The sequence below is a fragment of the Heptranchias perlo genome, chromosome 8 (genome assembly GCF_035084215.1).
Source record: "Heptranchias perlo isolate sHepPer1 chromosome 8, sHepPer1.hap1, whole genome shotgun sequence".
Taxonomy (NCBI): domain Eukaryota; kingdom Metazoa; phylum Chordata; class Chondrichthyes; order Hexanchiformes; family Hexanchidae; genus Heptranchias; species Heptranchias perlo.
In genome coordinates this window covers 15,398,949-15,414,614 of record NC_090332.1, presented here as the reverse complement: position 1 = coordinate 15,414,614, position 15,666 = coordinate 15,398,949, and the positions used below count along the sequence as shown (strand labels likewise).

The window sequence follows — 15,666 nt, the reverse complement described above, 5'->3', positions numbered from 1 at the left end:
TCAACAAACCAATGTGATTGTAAGAAGTATCCGTCAAGTAAGTTGCAGTATTAGAATTTTTATTTTTAAAAGGTCAAGACTAGTTAGTTCACTAATCCATTGATACAACCTATCGATGCCACGGTGAGTTAGTGGGTTACCAAGATCTTGATTTCTCAATTGTAAACAATTTTACAACACCAAGTTATAGTCCAGCAATTTTATTTTAAATTCACAAGCTTTCGGAGGCTTCCTCCTTCGTCAGGTGAACGATGTGAACATCGTTCACCTGACGAAGGAGGAAGCCTCGTTCACCTGACGAAGGAGGAAGCCTCCGAAAGCTTGTGAATTTAAAATAAAATTGCTGGACTATAACTTGGTGTTGTAAAATTGTTTACAATTGTCAACCCCAGTCCATCACCGACATCTCCACATCTTGATTTCTCAAGACTAACTTTAAAAAGTCATGTCAGCAAAACTTCAAAACACCCATCACATCTCTCCAGACCAAGAAACTTCCCTTTATCCCTATCCTTTACATTCTGCCCTCCAACCACTGCTCCACCCATATGGCCACCTTCCTTTTAATTACAATACCATTTATCTTTGTCAGGAATCTCTTGTATGGTACCTTATCAAATACTTTTCAAAAATCCAGACAAACCATATCCATTTCATTTTCCTTACCAATCTTCTTTCTTACTTCTTCGAAGAATTCTGGTCAAGTACAATCTGCCTTTTAGACATCTGTACTGCCTGAACTGATTAACTCCTCTTTCTTCAAATGTTGAGTAATTTCATCCCATATTATAGAGTCTAGGTACATCATATCGTAGGGCTTTTATTTAGAATGCAATTTACTCAAAAAAAATCAAGGGGGTTGGTCAGCTAGGATCTTCCCCATCCAAATCCAGGTTGACTGCTGTACATTAGATTATAGTACAGGTACTCCTCAAGAATATACCTGATATTAGGAATCAATTCCATTATTTTACCCAGTATTGAAGTAAGACTAATAGTTCTCAAAGATGTGCAACAGGATGAGGCAGTCGATTAACATTTATTTCCAACTATTTCATTTTTTTTAAAGTAACATGTACTAATGGTAAGACTGTTTTCTAAAACACACATTAGTTCCTGCTTACCATCTGCAACTTCAAAGTCCTTGAATGCAAGTTCTGAGCCCGAATCATCCAGCAGAACCTCCCCGTTCAGAGTGAATGTCATGGTGTACTCATTCATGTCGACCAGGCAGCCGACTACATCCCCTACCTGCCAGGAACGGCCAAAGTGCTCGTTACCCTGGTGCCACCGTTGTGCCTGCAGCATACATCATGTGCAAACGATTACAAGGTGAACAAATCAGTGCAACTGCTGCATGTTTAATGTTAAGCAGAACAGAATTCAATCTGTACATATTCTGTCATTGTCCAATCATTCACTGGATAAACATGGTAGCAATTCATTGGAGAAATTCTATACAAAGAATTAGCATTTTCTTTTGCATTAAACTCCATTATTTTTGGCGATGTTTTAGCATGATACAATATAGGATGGGCCAAATGGTACATTTTTCTTATTAATTAAAATTAAGGAAGACATCTGCTTTGTGGTGGGTACTTGCTCTTCTCTGTAAAAGCCATCTTACTTGGCTTGATCGCACAGTGAGTTGGTGCTTTTAAATGTACTGTATCACTGAGTTGGACGATGTGGGATCACTGCTGCAATTCTCCCACAAAGAGAGTTTCTAATCTTAGCCATGCTATGAGACAAAGGCGTATTGCGGAGGTCTGACATTTCCTCACAGGTAGGGAGGGGAAAAATACCAAAGCACAAGTCACTTCTGGGCTGTTCTTGCACACCTCTTATTATCTGGTTCAAGAACACCCATTGGTAGAGACTTGAGGTCAAGTTGCCTGAGATCAACTTCTCAAAGGTTAGTTTATAGGGAAATTGCATGGTTCTGTACATTAGTACACTGTACTTTCACCTTTGGAGCCCGAGTTTGAATCAGTTTTACAACGTCAAATGAGTCCCTGCTGGATATAAGGCTCCAATATGAAAAGCATCTGGACAATCTCAATTAGGTTTCTAGTGGGCAGGAGCCCCCACTACAAACTTCGAGTCAGTTGGCATTAATTGGCACAAAAATGACAATCTCACCCAGAGGGGCCAATTGTACACGTCACTGGTTAGGGCACAGTATTGTGTGCAATTTTGGGTGCTCCGTTACAGAAAGGATATTACAGCATAAATTCACTCCTAGATGATGCCAGGGTAGGGCAGCTGTCATTATAAAGTGAGATTGGGACTATTTCCAGTGCAGTAGAGATGGCTAAGAGAAGATTTAATAGTTAAAATTATGATGGATTTTGATAGGGTGAATAGGGAAAGACCATTTCCTCTGGTTAGGGAGTCAGTGATCAATTTTAAATTGTCACTAAAAGAATAATTAGAGAGATTAGGAGAAACTTCTTTACACAGCAGGTTGTTGGAGCATGGAATGCTCTGCTGCAGGCATCAGTCGAGGCAGAGACCATTGCATCTTTTAAGGGGAATATTGGATAAATATTTGAAGCAAAGATACAGAGTTGGCAGGATTAGTTTTGGATTGCTGTAGTAAAGAGCCAGTATAGACACAATGGGGCCGATTTTAAACATGCGCCCAAAACAGGCGCGGAGTTGGCGGGGAAGCCGCGCTGGCCGGCCAAAGCCAGTATCAGAAGGTCCGCATCATTTTCAGGTCCAGGCTTCGCTCGAATGTGGCTGTCAAGTTGTGGGTGCCAAACAGGTGGTCCACTGCAGCTTGCAGGTTGTGGGAGATCAGCTGGCTCCTGCAGGCAGACTTTTGGAGGGGGTGGGGGGGGGGGCGGCCGCAGGGAACCAGTCCAGAAGGGGACAAACACAGGCTGGCAGTGGGCTGCTGTAATTTTACGGAGCCAAGAGGAGCACTCCTGCTGGCCCCAGAAAACGAAGAGAAAAAGGTTTTGAAGCCATTTTCTGAAGCGGCCATAACCAATCCCTTTAACAGCTGCTGGTTAGCCCACTCACCACCTGGCACAATCTGCCCATTTGTACTTCAAAATTGCAATAGGAGTTCTACAGAGGAATGCAACCTCAATTTGCATAATTAAACAGCCTCCCACCCAAAACTGGCGGGAGTGCTGTGCACCTATTTACAGGCCTGCCTGAAAATTTCCTTGGGGGGGCTTGAAAGATGACCGAAGTAGCCCCCGATTTTCCTCTGCTTGCTGCCAGTTCCTTATGCCGGAAACGGGTGGCCAGCAGTTGAAAATCGCCCCTCAGTAGACTGAATGATCTCTTTCCGTGCAGTAAACTTTTATGGTTCTAAGGACTATTGGTTTGGGGCAATGGAAAAAAAAAACACTCAAGCATTAGGGGATACTCTCCTGAGATAAGGGTAAGGCAGATTGATTGCTTGGGTGGAGTAGAGCAAGCTTTACAGGCTGTGCTGTATCTGACCTGGCAATTCTTCATGCTAAACTGGGTGACACTTCTCATTCCCCAGCACCAAAGTTATTCATCACTTTGATGGGCATAAAGTTTTCCCCCCAAAAAAGCGAGTTTTATCTTTTTAGGAACATAGGACATAGGACATAGGAAGATAGGAACAGGGGTAGGCCATTTAGCCCCTCGAGCCTGTTCTGCCATTCAGATCATAGTTGATCTGTGACCTAACTCCATATACCCGGCTTTGCCCCATATCCCTTAATACCTTTGGTTAACAAAAATCTATCAATCTCAGATTTAAAATTAACAACTGAGCTAGCACCAACTGCCGTTTGCGGAAGAGAGTTCCAAACTTCTACCACCCTTTGCGTGTAGAAGTATTTCCTAACTTCACTCCTGAAAGTCCTGGCTCTAGTTTTTAGGCTATGTCCCCCAGTCCTAGACTCCCCAACCAGCAGAAATAGTTACTCTCTATCTACCCTATCAGTTCCACTTAATATCTTGAAAACTTCAATCAAATCACCCTTTAATCTTCTAAATTCCAGGGAATACAACCCTAGTTTGTGTAATCTCGCCTCGTAATTTAACCCTTGGAGTCCGGCTATCATTTCAGTAAATCTACACTGCTCTCCCTCTAAGGCCAATACATCCTTCCTAAGGTGCAGCGCCCAGAACTGAACACAGTACTTCAGGTGTGGTCTAACCAGCTTGTATAGCTGTAGCATAACTTCTACCCCCTTGTATTCTAGTACTCTAGATATAAAGGCTAGCATTCCATGAGCCTTTTTGATTATTTTCTGTACCTGTCCATGACATTTTAATGATCTACGTACATGGATCCCTAAGTCTCTTTGAACCTCCACTGTTTCGAGCTTTACACCATTTAGAAAGTTGTCTGATCTATCCTTTTTAGGTCCAAAGTGGATGACCTCACATTTGCCTACATTGAAATCCATTTGCCACAGTTTTGCCCATTCACTTCATCTATTACTATCTCTCTGTAATTTTATGCTTCCATCTACTCTGCTTACAATGCTGCTCATGTTTGCGTCATTGGCAAACTTGGATATGTGGCTCTCTATCCTGTCATCTAAGTTGTTAATAAATAGCTGAGGCCCCAACACAGATCCCTGTGGGACACCACTAGTCACATCCTGCCTGCGACAGAAGTACCGGCGTGAGTTAATTGCAGACCGCGATGCCTGCACCCGGTTTCGGGGGTTATCGAATATAACCCCCTCTGTCTCCTGCCACTCAGCCAATTTCCTAACCAGGTCAATAACTTGCCCTCAATTCTATGAGCTTCAACTTTTTTGCACAGCAGTGTTCGTGAATCACAACAGGTACTAAATAATATTTCAGCAGCAAAAGACTATTGAAATATAGAGAGTAAAGTGATTAATGCACTTTTATCTGATTATTTTTATTTCTTTCTGTTCCTATCGACTCAGAGCGTATAGTCTTTGACTTGTCTGTTTAAAAGCATACGAACCTTGAAACCATCAAAAACAAAGGACTGATCATCCGTCCCAAGTTCCTGATCCGGGCGGCAGCCTGGTCTGGTCCAGCCAATGCGCATGTCTTCAGCAGTCACGGCTTCGAACTCAAAGTACCACTTCCCGCTTTTCACTGCATAGGTTTTCTCAGCGCGGAAAATGCGGAATCTCTCTGCCGCATTGTTCGACAGATCAGATCTTGCAGCTACAATTTTTTTTTTAAAACACACACAAAGAAATATATGATTTCACATTTCAGTAAGAAAAAAGTGTGATTTAAATACACCTAACAACCTCATACGGACTGAAGGGATGAATGTCTCCTCTGTCTATTGGCTATAAAGGCCTCAAGAGTCAACCCAGTACCTAGTGTTGTGGTTGACAACGCTAGTTAGATGTATTCCTGGAGGCTTGACATTTGAGCACGTGGCCACCTCCAGGATCACCCTTTTTATTATCTATAATTAAAAAATATTCCGCAGGATGCAGGCCACCTGCCCTCAAAGCTTATTTCCTGTTGTCCCAATTTTGGGTCACACTTTTCTGTCAGTGCTGGTACTTTGCTAAATGTTTACTCTGTTGCTCGTTCATAGCATTCTTGCAATTGTGCTAGAAATAGCAGAGGAAGTTTTCATCAACCCATTTAAGATTTTGCTACACGTAACCACCACAGGGATTCTTTCGCACTGTGATTTTCCTGTCTCCCCAAACGTTTCTTGTGCAAAGAATTAACATAAAACAAAAAAGGATTTTTTAAGACTCCTGGGAAGGATCAATATTTAGCAATATAAGCAGGATCACATTGTTATTACAGGTCTATTACAAAGAGACTGCACTGTACTAAATGCCTCAACTGATCACAGGCAGTGTCAAATACAAGCTATCCCTCACAAGCATGAAAGCAACCGAACTGCTGAAGTATCATTAATCCCCAATCCAAGCCCACAGCACTATACGAGAGTGAGCCAGACCCTCTTGCATCTGCTGGATTGCTATCAGTGCAAAGCACAAGTATAAAAGTAATTTCTCCACAAAATTAAATCCGTACCTTATTCCGACAGATCAGATCAGAATAGGACTCGTGGCTACAGAAGGTGAGGAATGAAGGATTAAAAAAAAGGGAGCTTCTCTTCCTTTTCCTAATGGATGAAACTTGATGCTGCCTATTAATTCTTACTACATGTACTATACTTGCTTGAATTAGGCTTGGAAGCTGTTCTTTGAACAGCTTTTGATGGATTTAGAATTTATCTACCAATAGCAGCGCAGAGTGCAGCTTCGGACTATAGCAGTACGCAGGCACGAACCGCCAATAGAAAGTACTTTTCTCCTGAGCTGCTAACAGCAGCACCCGGGAGATCAATCCTCAGTTGTGGGAGATTGCCGGCCAATCCAGGAGGGTTGGTAACTCATCCTAGTGTGGCATAGGTGCACAGGAATAGCATCCCTCAATATAAGCAGCACAAAATTTCATTCCGTGCACCCCCCCACCCCCCCCAAAAGAAAAACACAAAACATCTCATCCTCCTGATACTTTGTACATATCATTTCGAAATTTGTTTGGTTAGGTTACTTGGGCGGAAAAATCTCAGGCATAAAAAAATATTTTACATGGCTGTTGGTTAATTGTGTCTAACTGTCTAATGAGCAATGTAAATGTATCTGAAGTACTACGGGTGTAAGAGCCTGACTGACTTAAACCAGTCACTAATAGCTCCCCCTTCCCATAATCATTAACAACAATTTGAGGTAGAGAGCTGGAAATAACTGGTAAAGCTTTTGAAACACAAAGAGCAGGTCATCCACCAGTATAGCAGACTGCAAGCTATGCTGGAATCAAACTCGACAACATGTATAATTAGTCTGTTACAACAGGCTCCACTCTGCAAGCAGGTCAGCACAGCAGTTCCAATTACAGACATACTTCTGTTTCATGCACATTAACATTTTAAGTTAATGGCAGGGAAACTGACTGTTATAGAAACTGCACATGCTCTTAATATCCATAATAGCTGGTACACTGGTAATATGTATTTATAACCATCTTATTCCCTGCTATTTCTTCATTGGTAATGAGCTATTAGGGACCATACATGGTAGTTTCCTCCTGAAAGCTATTCCTTTTTATCTCAGATTAGTTTTAACTTTTCTCTGCTATTTTCAAATGTTCTACTTACTGCAATTTTAATATTTGTGTTTTTTCTCTTGAGCCATTACAAAAAGACAAAGGAGAACAGCATCTTACAAGTAAGCATTTCTCTTATTTTTGATTAGTACTTCTCTTCTTCCTATGAAAGGAGATATTCTTAAAAAAAAGTTTACTTTAGTTTAGTTCTTAGTACATATTCATGTACACAAATCACTAAAAGCTAGTGCACAGGTACAAAAAGTAATAAAAAAGGTGAATGAAATGTTGGCCACGATCTTAAAGGGGCTGGAGTACAACGGGAAGGAAGTTATACTTCAGTTGTGAATGGCCTTGTTTGGACCCCACCTCGAGTACTGCATTCAATTTTGGGACCGCACCTCAAGAAGGATATACTGGCCTTGGAGGGGGTACAGCACAGATTCACTAGAATGATACCAGGGCTTAATGGGTTAAATTATGAAGACAAGTTACATAAACTGGGCTTGTATTCCCTTGAGTTTAGAAGGCTGAGGGACGATCTAATCCAGATGTTTAAAATGATAAAAGGATTCAACAGGGTAGATACAGAGAAACTATTTCCTCTGGTGGGGAAATCCAAAATAAGGGGCCACATTCTTAAAATTAGAGCTAGGCCATTTAGGAATGAAATCATGAAGCATTTATTCACACAAAGCATAGTGGAAATCTGGAACTATCTCCCCCAAAAGACTGTGGTTGTTGAGTCAATTGAAATTTTCAAGACTGAGATTGATAGATTTTTGTTAGGTAAGAGTATCAAGAGACATGAATCAAAGGCGGGTAAATAGAGTTGAGTTACAGATCAGCCATGATCTGATTGAATGGTGGAACATGCTTGGGGTAGTGAATGGTCTACTCCTATCGCTATATTCCTTTGCATAAAAGCATTAATACATGAATCTCATTAGTATTTAAACATCTTTAGCAGACAAAAGGCAGGCAAGGACATTTTCCTTGAAATGAGTCCTCTGTATTAGAGGGCAGTCCCTTCTGAGCAAGATTCTCTGTCAACTACTATGTAACTTCAATTTCATTCCCTTACTTCATTAATGAGGAAGATATCTTTGTTACCTTGTGATCAGAAAGTGTGTCAGCCTGCTTGAATAGTGTTACACTGGAGAGTTTTCATATTTAGTTTCTTCCATAAATGTGAAGTAATGAAAAAAAGCAAAAAAATCACAGGGCTGCATTTTGGACTTGGGGCCAGTACTTATGCGAGTACAACTGGTGCCAAATCTGTATCAAAGGTAGCTACCAATATCCATCCAGCACTTGGCTTTGCCATAGGTTCCCGAAAGAAAATCTGTCATTTGGTTAATTTTATCCAATATACAGTTCTTGTATAGTTTGCAGAAATTTTGATGTATCATGGATCGGTTGGCTGCTGGCTTTCACTTTCAAGTCCTCTCATAATAACTTCCTGATTTTGACCCTGCTGAGGGGGGATCCTGAAGTGGATGGCACATGCTTCCCCTTAGGTAAGGAAGAAAAATCATATTCTGTGGACATCTTCTAACATTCAACTCAAGAGCAAGAATGGCATCTTCTCATCTTAGGAATGGTGTATAGTACAGAGAGAAGTGAAGAAAGAGGCAATAACAGGTTAAAAAAAAACACTGATGAAACGTAACAGCATTTGGTTAACCAGCTTCTATTGTGAAGACACAGCTGATCGTCTTCTATTATTACGTGTCTTGGCATCTAATCTTAGGTGTAAAAAGAAAGAGTTGAGACGTACCATGGTCTTGGTCTGGTGCCTCTAAATTATATCCATATCCTAGAAGTGTGCGAACTGCCTCACGCAGGCTATCCTTGTTAGACTTTTTTGTGCGCTCATCCAAAAGGGTATATGGAACCAGACGAGGGTTCCTTCTGTTTTTGACATCCTGTATTAAAATAAATATATTAAGGAATAACAAAAAAAACAGAATTGCTGCCCATAGTAACTTTTAGGGTTAGGTAGCATGTATGTCAGTCTCAGTAATTCGTTTTTACGTTGGAGAGGAGAGTAGTTGTTCAACTGTGATTCAGTGCAGGGAGATGGTTTTGAGAGGTGTGATGTCTGATAAGCATTAATTGCAAATTAGTTATAGTCATGTCCAATCTGCTCCCAAGTCTACACGAGGCAACAAGATAAACGTTTATATTATGTGAAACCCTGGAGCATCAATGTGCTGCACCATGCAGATATTGGATATGTATTTGTACCTATATTTTCTCACAAACAAACTCCTGACCTCAACTCATGTCAGCATGGTGAGGCACTAGGCAGAAAGAAAGCAATTACTGTGAGGAGGCAAGAAAAATTGATGATCATCCTGAGCTGCTCTTCCACCATTCCCAGCAGCCTGTTTTAAAGCAGCAGTGGTGGAACACTGTGAATGGAACATTCAGCTGGAGAAAGCGCATGTCACAGGGAGACCATCAGGAAGGTGAAAGGGGGTTCTTTGTTGGTTCAGATAGCATATAAATCAACCATACAGACCAGAAAGTCCTAGTTTTATTTTCCGATTCATGCTGAGGGTTAGCTGATCTCTGAATTTGCAATAAGGCAGCTCAAATTAACCTTTTCAACGTTGAGCTGGCGAATGGAAAATCAGCCAGGATTTCCATTATCGATCTCTTTCCAGGAACTCCTGTTGGAATGTGTGCATGCTTTAATGACCCCCCCCCCCCAATGCATATGTAGCCTCCCAACACTTACTATCTAGACTCACTCATGAAGAATGATCACTTGGACAAGGTATTGAAGGCGTCAAGGCCTTCAGGAAAGGAAGAAAAGGGGGGAATATCTTTTTTTTTAAATGAAACAATGAAAATATAAATGTGAACCTTCAATTAAAGATCAGAAAATTAGCTTTGAGGCTGCATGTTTTGGGTACTTTAAGGATGAAAACACCAGTTTTATGGCCAAACTACACTATTATTCACCAACCTCAACAAAAATAACCTTCACCAAACTCTAGCATCTTTCACAATCCACCAGATAAAACAAAAATCTTGCAACTCTATTGTTCAGATGTTTCCTGAATTTAGCTCTCACATCTCCAATAGAAAAAAGGCAGCAGCACTGAACTAAGCAATCAGAAATGTCAAAGATTGTACCTTGTTGATTTGTGTTGTACCTACTTTGTCTCCAGTGCTGGTGCGTTGTGGTGGAAACAGATTCAATAGTAAATTTGAAAAGGGAATTGGGTATATAATTGTAACAGAGAAATTTGCAGGGCTATGGGGCAAGAGTAGGGTGTGGGAATAATTGGTAGCTCTTTTAGAGAGCCTGCACAGGCACAACGGGCCTCCTTCCGTGCTGTATGATTCTATGATTCCAGTTATTTCGTCCTTCTGAGCACGTGGAGGGGGCCTGAAAAATTTCAGGTGCACTAAGACTGACAATACTTTGGTTAAGTATGGTGAATGTCTCAGTAAAAACAATTTTTAAAAAAATCATAAAGAAAATCAGTCAAGAACTTCTGTCCCCAACTCCTACAAGGCAAATGACAGACCGGGGATGGAATAAGGGGCAGGATCTCCCTAAGCCAGAATTCCAAGTCCTGAGGCTCACTGTAGACCTGGCGCTGTTGTGGCAACTGGTACGGTGAGAAAGATTAGGTATATTAGCTACATTAGCTCCAGTTGTTTAGAGTGGTGTACCTAATTAACCCAACAAAGTCATTCTAACAACCAACCCCATGCATTGAAAATTCAATGTGGTCATGCAGCTAGTTACATCCTTCTGGAGGATACATATGTCCTGCTTTTGTATACTGTGACATCCCAGCATGAGATTCACTGCAATCTGTTAATGAGCTATAAATGGGATACCAGGAACCTTCTCTCTCATTCACAATATGCTGAAGACGACTAGCTTTCTTTACTTTCTGTCTAATATCTATCAAAAGATCATTTTGCGTATTAGAGATAAAGAGGAATCTGTGGTGAGTGTGGGAGTCCAGGAGATATTTACCAATGGAAGGAGTCAGAGATCGGTTTCTTGTTTAGGCTACAACCTTGGTTTCTAAGCAACTATTCAGTTGTGATCCATGTAAATAGTGGTCTGTACTCGAAAATGATTGCTGCATGGTTGTCAAGGCAACATTAATTTGGTAACACACAATTTTCTGCAGCTCACAAATGCTTTTCAAATCACAATTTTGGCCATATAGGGTCTTGAAACGGTTTTAAAAAATCATGGAATAAATGTTCATTCATGCTCTGGGCGATTCAGCCCACAGTATAAAATATTCTTCTCTTTGCGTGGATGTGAGGGGTCAAAGTTAAGGGAGTACAGAAGTGCCATCTGTTCAGTTCTACTCTCAACATTAGCACTGCAGGGAAACAGCGCGAGTTCAGCAAAATTGTTGTGTGAGGTCTTAAGGATTGAGGGGTGAAACTATGACACTCTTACAGTAGTGGTGCTCGATCACTTTGCACAGTGTAGGAGTAAGTCTGCATTACCAGACATGAGAATATTTGATGCTGGAAAAGATTTTTTGGAGGGTCTTATGCACTGTGATGCACCACAATACCCCTTAGCCTCTTTAAGGTCTAATGTGGAACAAAACAAAATGCATGACGGGGGAGAATTTCATGGGGTTCTCCAATCTTTCACCGTAACTTCAGTGAAAGATCGGCAGAACCCTTAGAGAAACAGCTAAGTGGCCGCTTTAAGTCGTTTATACCATTTCTCCAGTGATTCCGTTGAACTTCTAACTAAGTTACGGCAGGAGATCAAGAGAACCCCATGTTAATTCTGTGATGTATGGTATACCGATTCATTGTGAAATTAACAGGGGTGAAATAAATGAACAGTGAGCGTATTGCTTTTTCAGTTTGTAAGTAAATTGATGATGAGTATTTAACTCTGAAACTACCACCTGAAAATATTGTAGATTAAAAATATTGCATGTATGGGGACAAAATAAGGTTCCTGTTTGAAATGTGATTGCACCAAGAAACTTGAGAGGAATGACGGAATGATGCGTACTATGCTGTGGTGTGTATGTTAATTCCTAAAATTAAGTCAATTATGAGCTTGCCTTTTCCTCCACATTTTGTGAAGACAGATCCTACAGTTAGTTTCTTATTCATTCTCAGGATGTGGGTGTCGCTGGCAAGGCCGGCATTTATTGCCCATCCCTAGTTACCCTGAGAAGGCAGTAGTGGGCCTTGTTCTTGAACCGATGATAGTGGTTTGATACAACCGAGAGGGTAGTTATGAGTCAACCATGTTGGCGCGGGACTGGAGTTACATATAGGCTAGACTGGGTAAGGACAGCAGTAAAGGACATAAGTGAACCAGTTGGATTTTTAAGATAATCCGACATTCTCTGGATTATTAGTCTAGGCCTCTGGATTTAGTGGAGTTATAGGGGAAGTTTTTTATTAAATCAGCTTTCCAACTAAACTATTGCATTTATATGGCAACCTATCATATCTTCAGAATATCCCAAAGCCTTTTCCAACCAATAGATTACTTTTTAAGTGTAGTGACTGTTATTATGTATGCAAACGTGGCACCCAATTTGTGCACAGCAAGGTCCCACAGACAGCAAATGAATAAATGAACAAATAATGGCTTTGTATCTCTGGCATAATGGGGGATGGATAAATCAGGCACAAGCTGCCTAGCAGGGCCAGAAAATTGGGCAGAACCTAGAAATGTCAAGTCTCTGCCCAGAAAAGCTGCCACTGCCGATATTCACATGGACATGTGTTGGGCAAAACTCCAGCCCAAACATAGCTCATGACATCATAGGAGGCGGGGCAAAGGGCAGAGCTTTCTCATGCGGAATTCCCGTGGCTTCCGCCTCCATTTTGCCCAGTAACCTGGACACCGGAAGAATCCAGCATCAAGGTCAATTTAGATGCAGAAGTGGGGACCACCAGGGTTTCCAGACCTAGATCCAAGAAATGTTGCCAACAAAATTTCTAGTTCAGCCCTCTTACAAAGGAGGTCAATTAATTGTAGAGTTTGAACTTTTGGGCGGGAGCCACCAGCAATCCCCCATGCAGCTATCTAGCGCCTCAGCTTCACCCCTTTGGAGTCCAGGGTGGACCACAGAGGGAGCTCTCTGGAGAAATCACTCAAATAGGGTAGGGCAAGGCCATGGAGGAAAGAAAAATAAGGATGAGAATCTTGAAGTCAATTTGTTGGGGCACGGGGATTCAGTGGAGCTGGGCAAGGACGGAGTGGGGTGGGAGGGAGGGTAATGGGACGTGTGATACTTTGGGTGGGAGAGGACTCAGGCCCCAGAGTTTTGGATTAGCTGAAGTTTGTTTAGATCAGAGGAGTGCAGCTCAACAAGGTGGGCATGAAATAAAATGATCCTCAAAGAGATAAAGGCTTAGATGAGGGTTCCTCTAACAATATTTCTGAGGTGGAAGACAGCAGTCTTGGCAACAAACTGAGCATGAGCCAGAAAGTTCAGCTCAGAGGCATGTCTGAGGTTGTCCATCACTAGATTCAACCTGAACAAGCTGCCACAGGGATTAATGGAGCTAGCATCAGACTCACATAGGCACTGGCGAGAGTGAAATGGAATGATTTTTGTTTTGCCTACGTTACTTCAGTCACAGAGGCAGATGTGCTTGTACTTTATTTTGTTCAACGTAATGGGAAATGTCATAAAATGCAAAAGTAATTCTTCACAGTACTAGATAAATTTTTACTGCCCTTCTAGTTAGTTGACAGAGTGCAATAGGGGATGACTTATAATACATTTTTTAATCAAATAGAGTGTATTTTTAATGGGGATTAATCATATGAAGTTGTAACATACATCATTCTAATATTTCAAGTCCTTTAAACTGTGATCTTGAAGGTACTTTCTGTGTCCGAATGATTTCTTTGTGCCAGATAAATGGCTTGCTTCATTGAAATACTACACTTTATTCATATATATGAAAAGTCTTATTTTAACGCAACAGTATGTATTAATATGTATAATTAATCAAAGTACTTCTTGCATATTAATTTCCGTACCTACATTTAAATCTGAGCTTCTGTTCTAATTTCACTCTTAAGGACCGCATATATCACTGATGTCTACCCTATGAAAATAGTTCCATACAAAGCAGCTTTGGTAGAATTCAAAAAATACATATAGGATTAATTTGAACATAATCATTTTTAGGAGCAGGTAAAGGACATTACGTCGAACTAGCCTGGCCTGCTTTATAAAGGTCAAACCTACGTGCATGCCTTCTTACCATACTCCTCAATTGCTCTCTCTTCAGAAATGCACCTGATTGACCCTTGAACCCATTTATACTGTCACTTGAATGTACTTCCCTGGTAACTCATCTACAATCAATTACTGTTGTATATTATGTGGCAGAACAAGAAAATTCTCCTTATAATTTTGTAGTTTGTGCCCAGAGCTGAGTGCATTGATGGGAATGTCAGGAATCATTTTCTGGCATGAAGAGTTCAAAGGTGGGTTTTCATTTGTTTATCAATCTCCCTATGACGTCCATATTTCAAGGTGGTCTCAGGTTTCATTCATTTTCACCGATGAACAGTGGAATGGTGTCAACCTTGGCTGAGGTAGCACTCTCACCTCTGATTCAGAAGGTTCAAGCACCACTCCAGAGACTTAAGTATATATTCCAAGCTGACTCTTCCGTGCAGTACTGAGGGAGTGCTGGCTGCACTGTCAGAGGTGCTGTCTTTCGGATAAGGCTTTAAACCGAGGCCCCATCTGCCTTCTCAGGTGAATGAAAAAAGATCCCATGGCATTATACGAAGAACAGAAGGGGAGCTTTCCCTGGCCAATATTTATCGCTCAACCAACATTACTAAAAAACAGATTATTTGGCCATAGGGATCATTTACGTCCACCTGAGAGGGCAGACGAGGCCTCGGTTTAACGTCTCATCCAAAAGACAGCATTTCCGACAGTGCAGCATTCCCTCGCTACTGCACTTGAGTGTCAGCCTGGATTATGTGCTCAAGTCACTTCAGAAGGTCGTGGGCATTCAACTAGCCTGGCCTGCTTTATAAATATCTAATCTACATGCATGCCTTCTCACCATATTCCTCAAATGCATCTCTCTTCAGAAATGCACCTAATTGACCCTTGATCCTATTTATACTGTCACTTGAATGTCCACATAATCCAGGCTTGAACCCATGACCTTCCAGCTCAGAGGCGAGAATGCTACCAGCTGAGCCATGGCTGAAATCATGGAAGTGGAAATTGTCTGAGCAAGTTCTATACATGAAGTGGTAAGCCAGATCTATCAAGATGTCTTTCCTTTTTCCTACTTTCTCATGTTATCATTTTATTTTTTTTAATGTAGTGGTCAGGGGAATGTCTAGCCTAATAATGCACAGTTCTCAACCTTTGGGTTGTGATCTCAGGGCAGGAGATCACAAGTACTTGTTAGGGGATCACCACCATTCACTCTCTGATGGCACTTTACTGTTGGTCCCAGCTTCTACTTCATCTTAGTTCCATATATGTGATGATGTGGAGATGCCGGTGATGGACTGGGGTTGACAATTGTAAACAATTTTACAACACCAAGTTATAGTCCAGCAATTTTATTTTA

The 15,666-nt window shown here is 41.2% G+C and overlaps 1 protein-coding gene across 1 annotated transcript in view; it reads right to left on the bottom strand.

Moving 5' to 3' along the window:
- Nucleotides 1–15,666, bottom strand: part of ryr2a (ryanodine receptor 2a (cardiac)) — a 471,729-nt gene that overhangs the window by 251,555 nt on the left and 204,508 nt on the right. The window contains exons 29-31 of the mRNA XM_067988444.1: nt 8,852–8,999; nt 4,943–5,151; nt 1,125–1,299 (exon numbers count right to left, since the gene is read on the bottom strand). Coding sequence (XP_067844545.1) covers nt 1,125–1,299; nt 4,943–5,151; nt 8,852–8,999 — 532 coding nt within the window. The remainder of the gene's footprint in view (nt 1–1,124; nt 1,300–4,942; nt 5,152–8,851; nt 9,000–15,666) is intronic.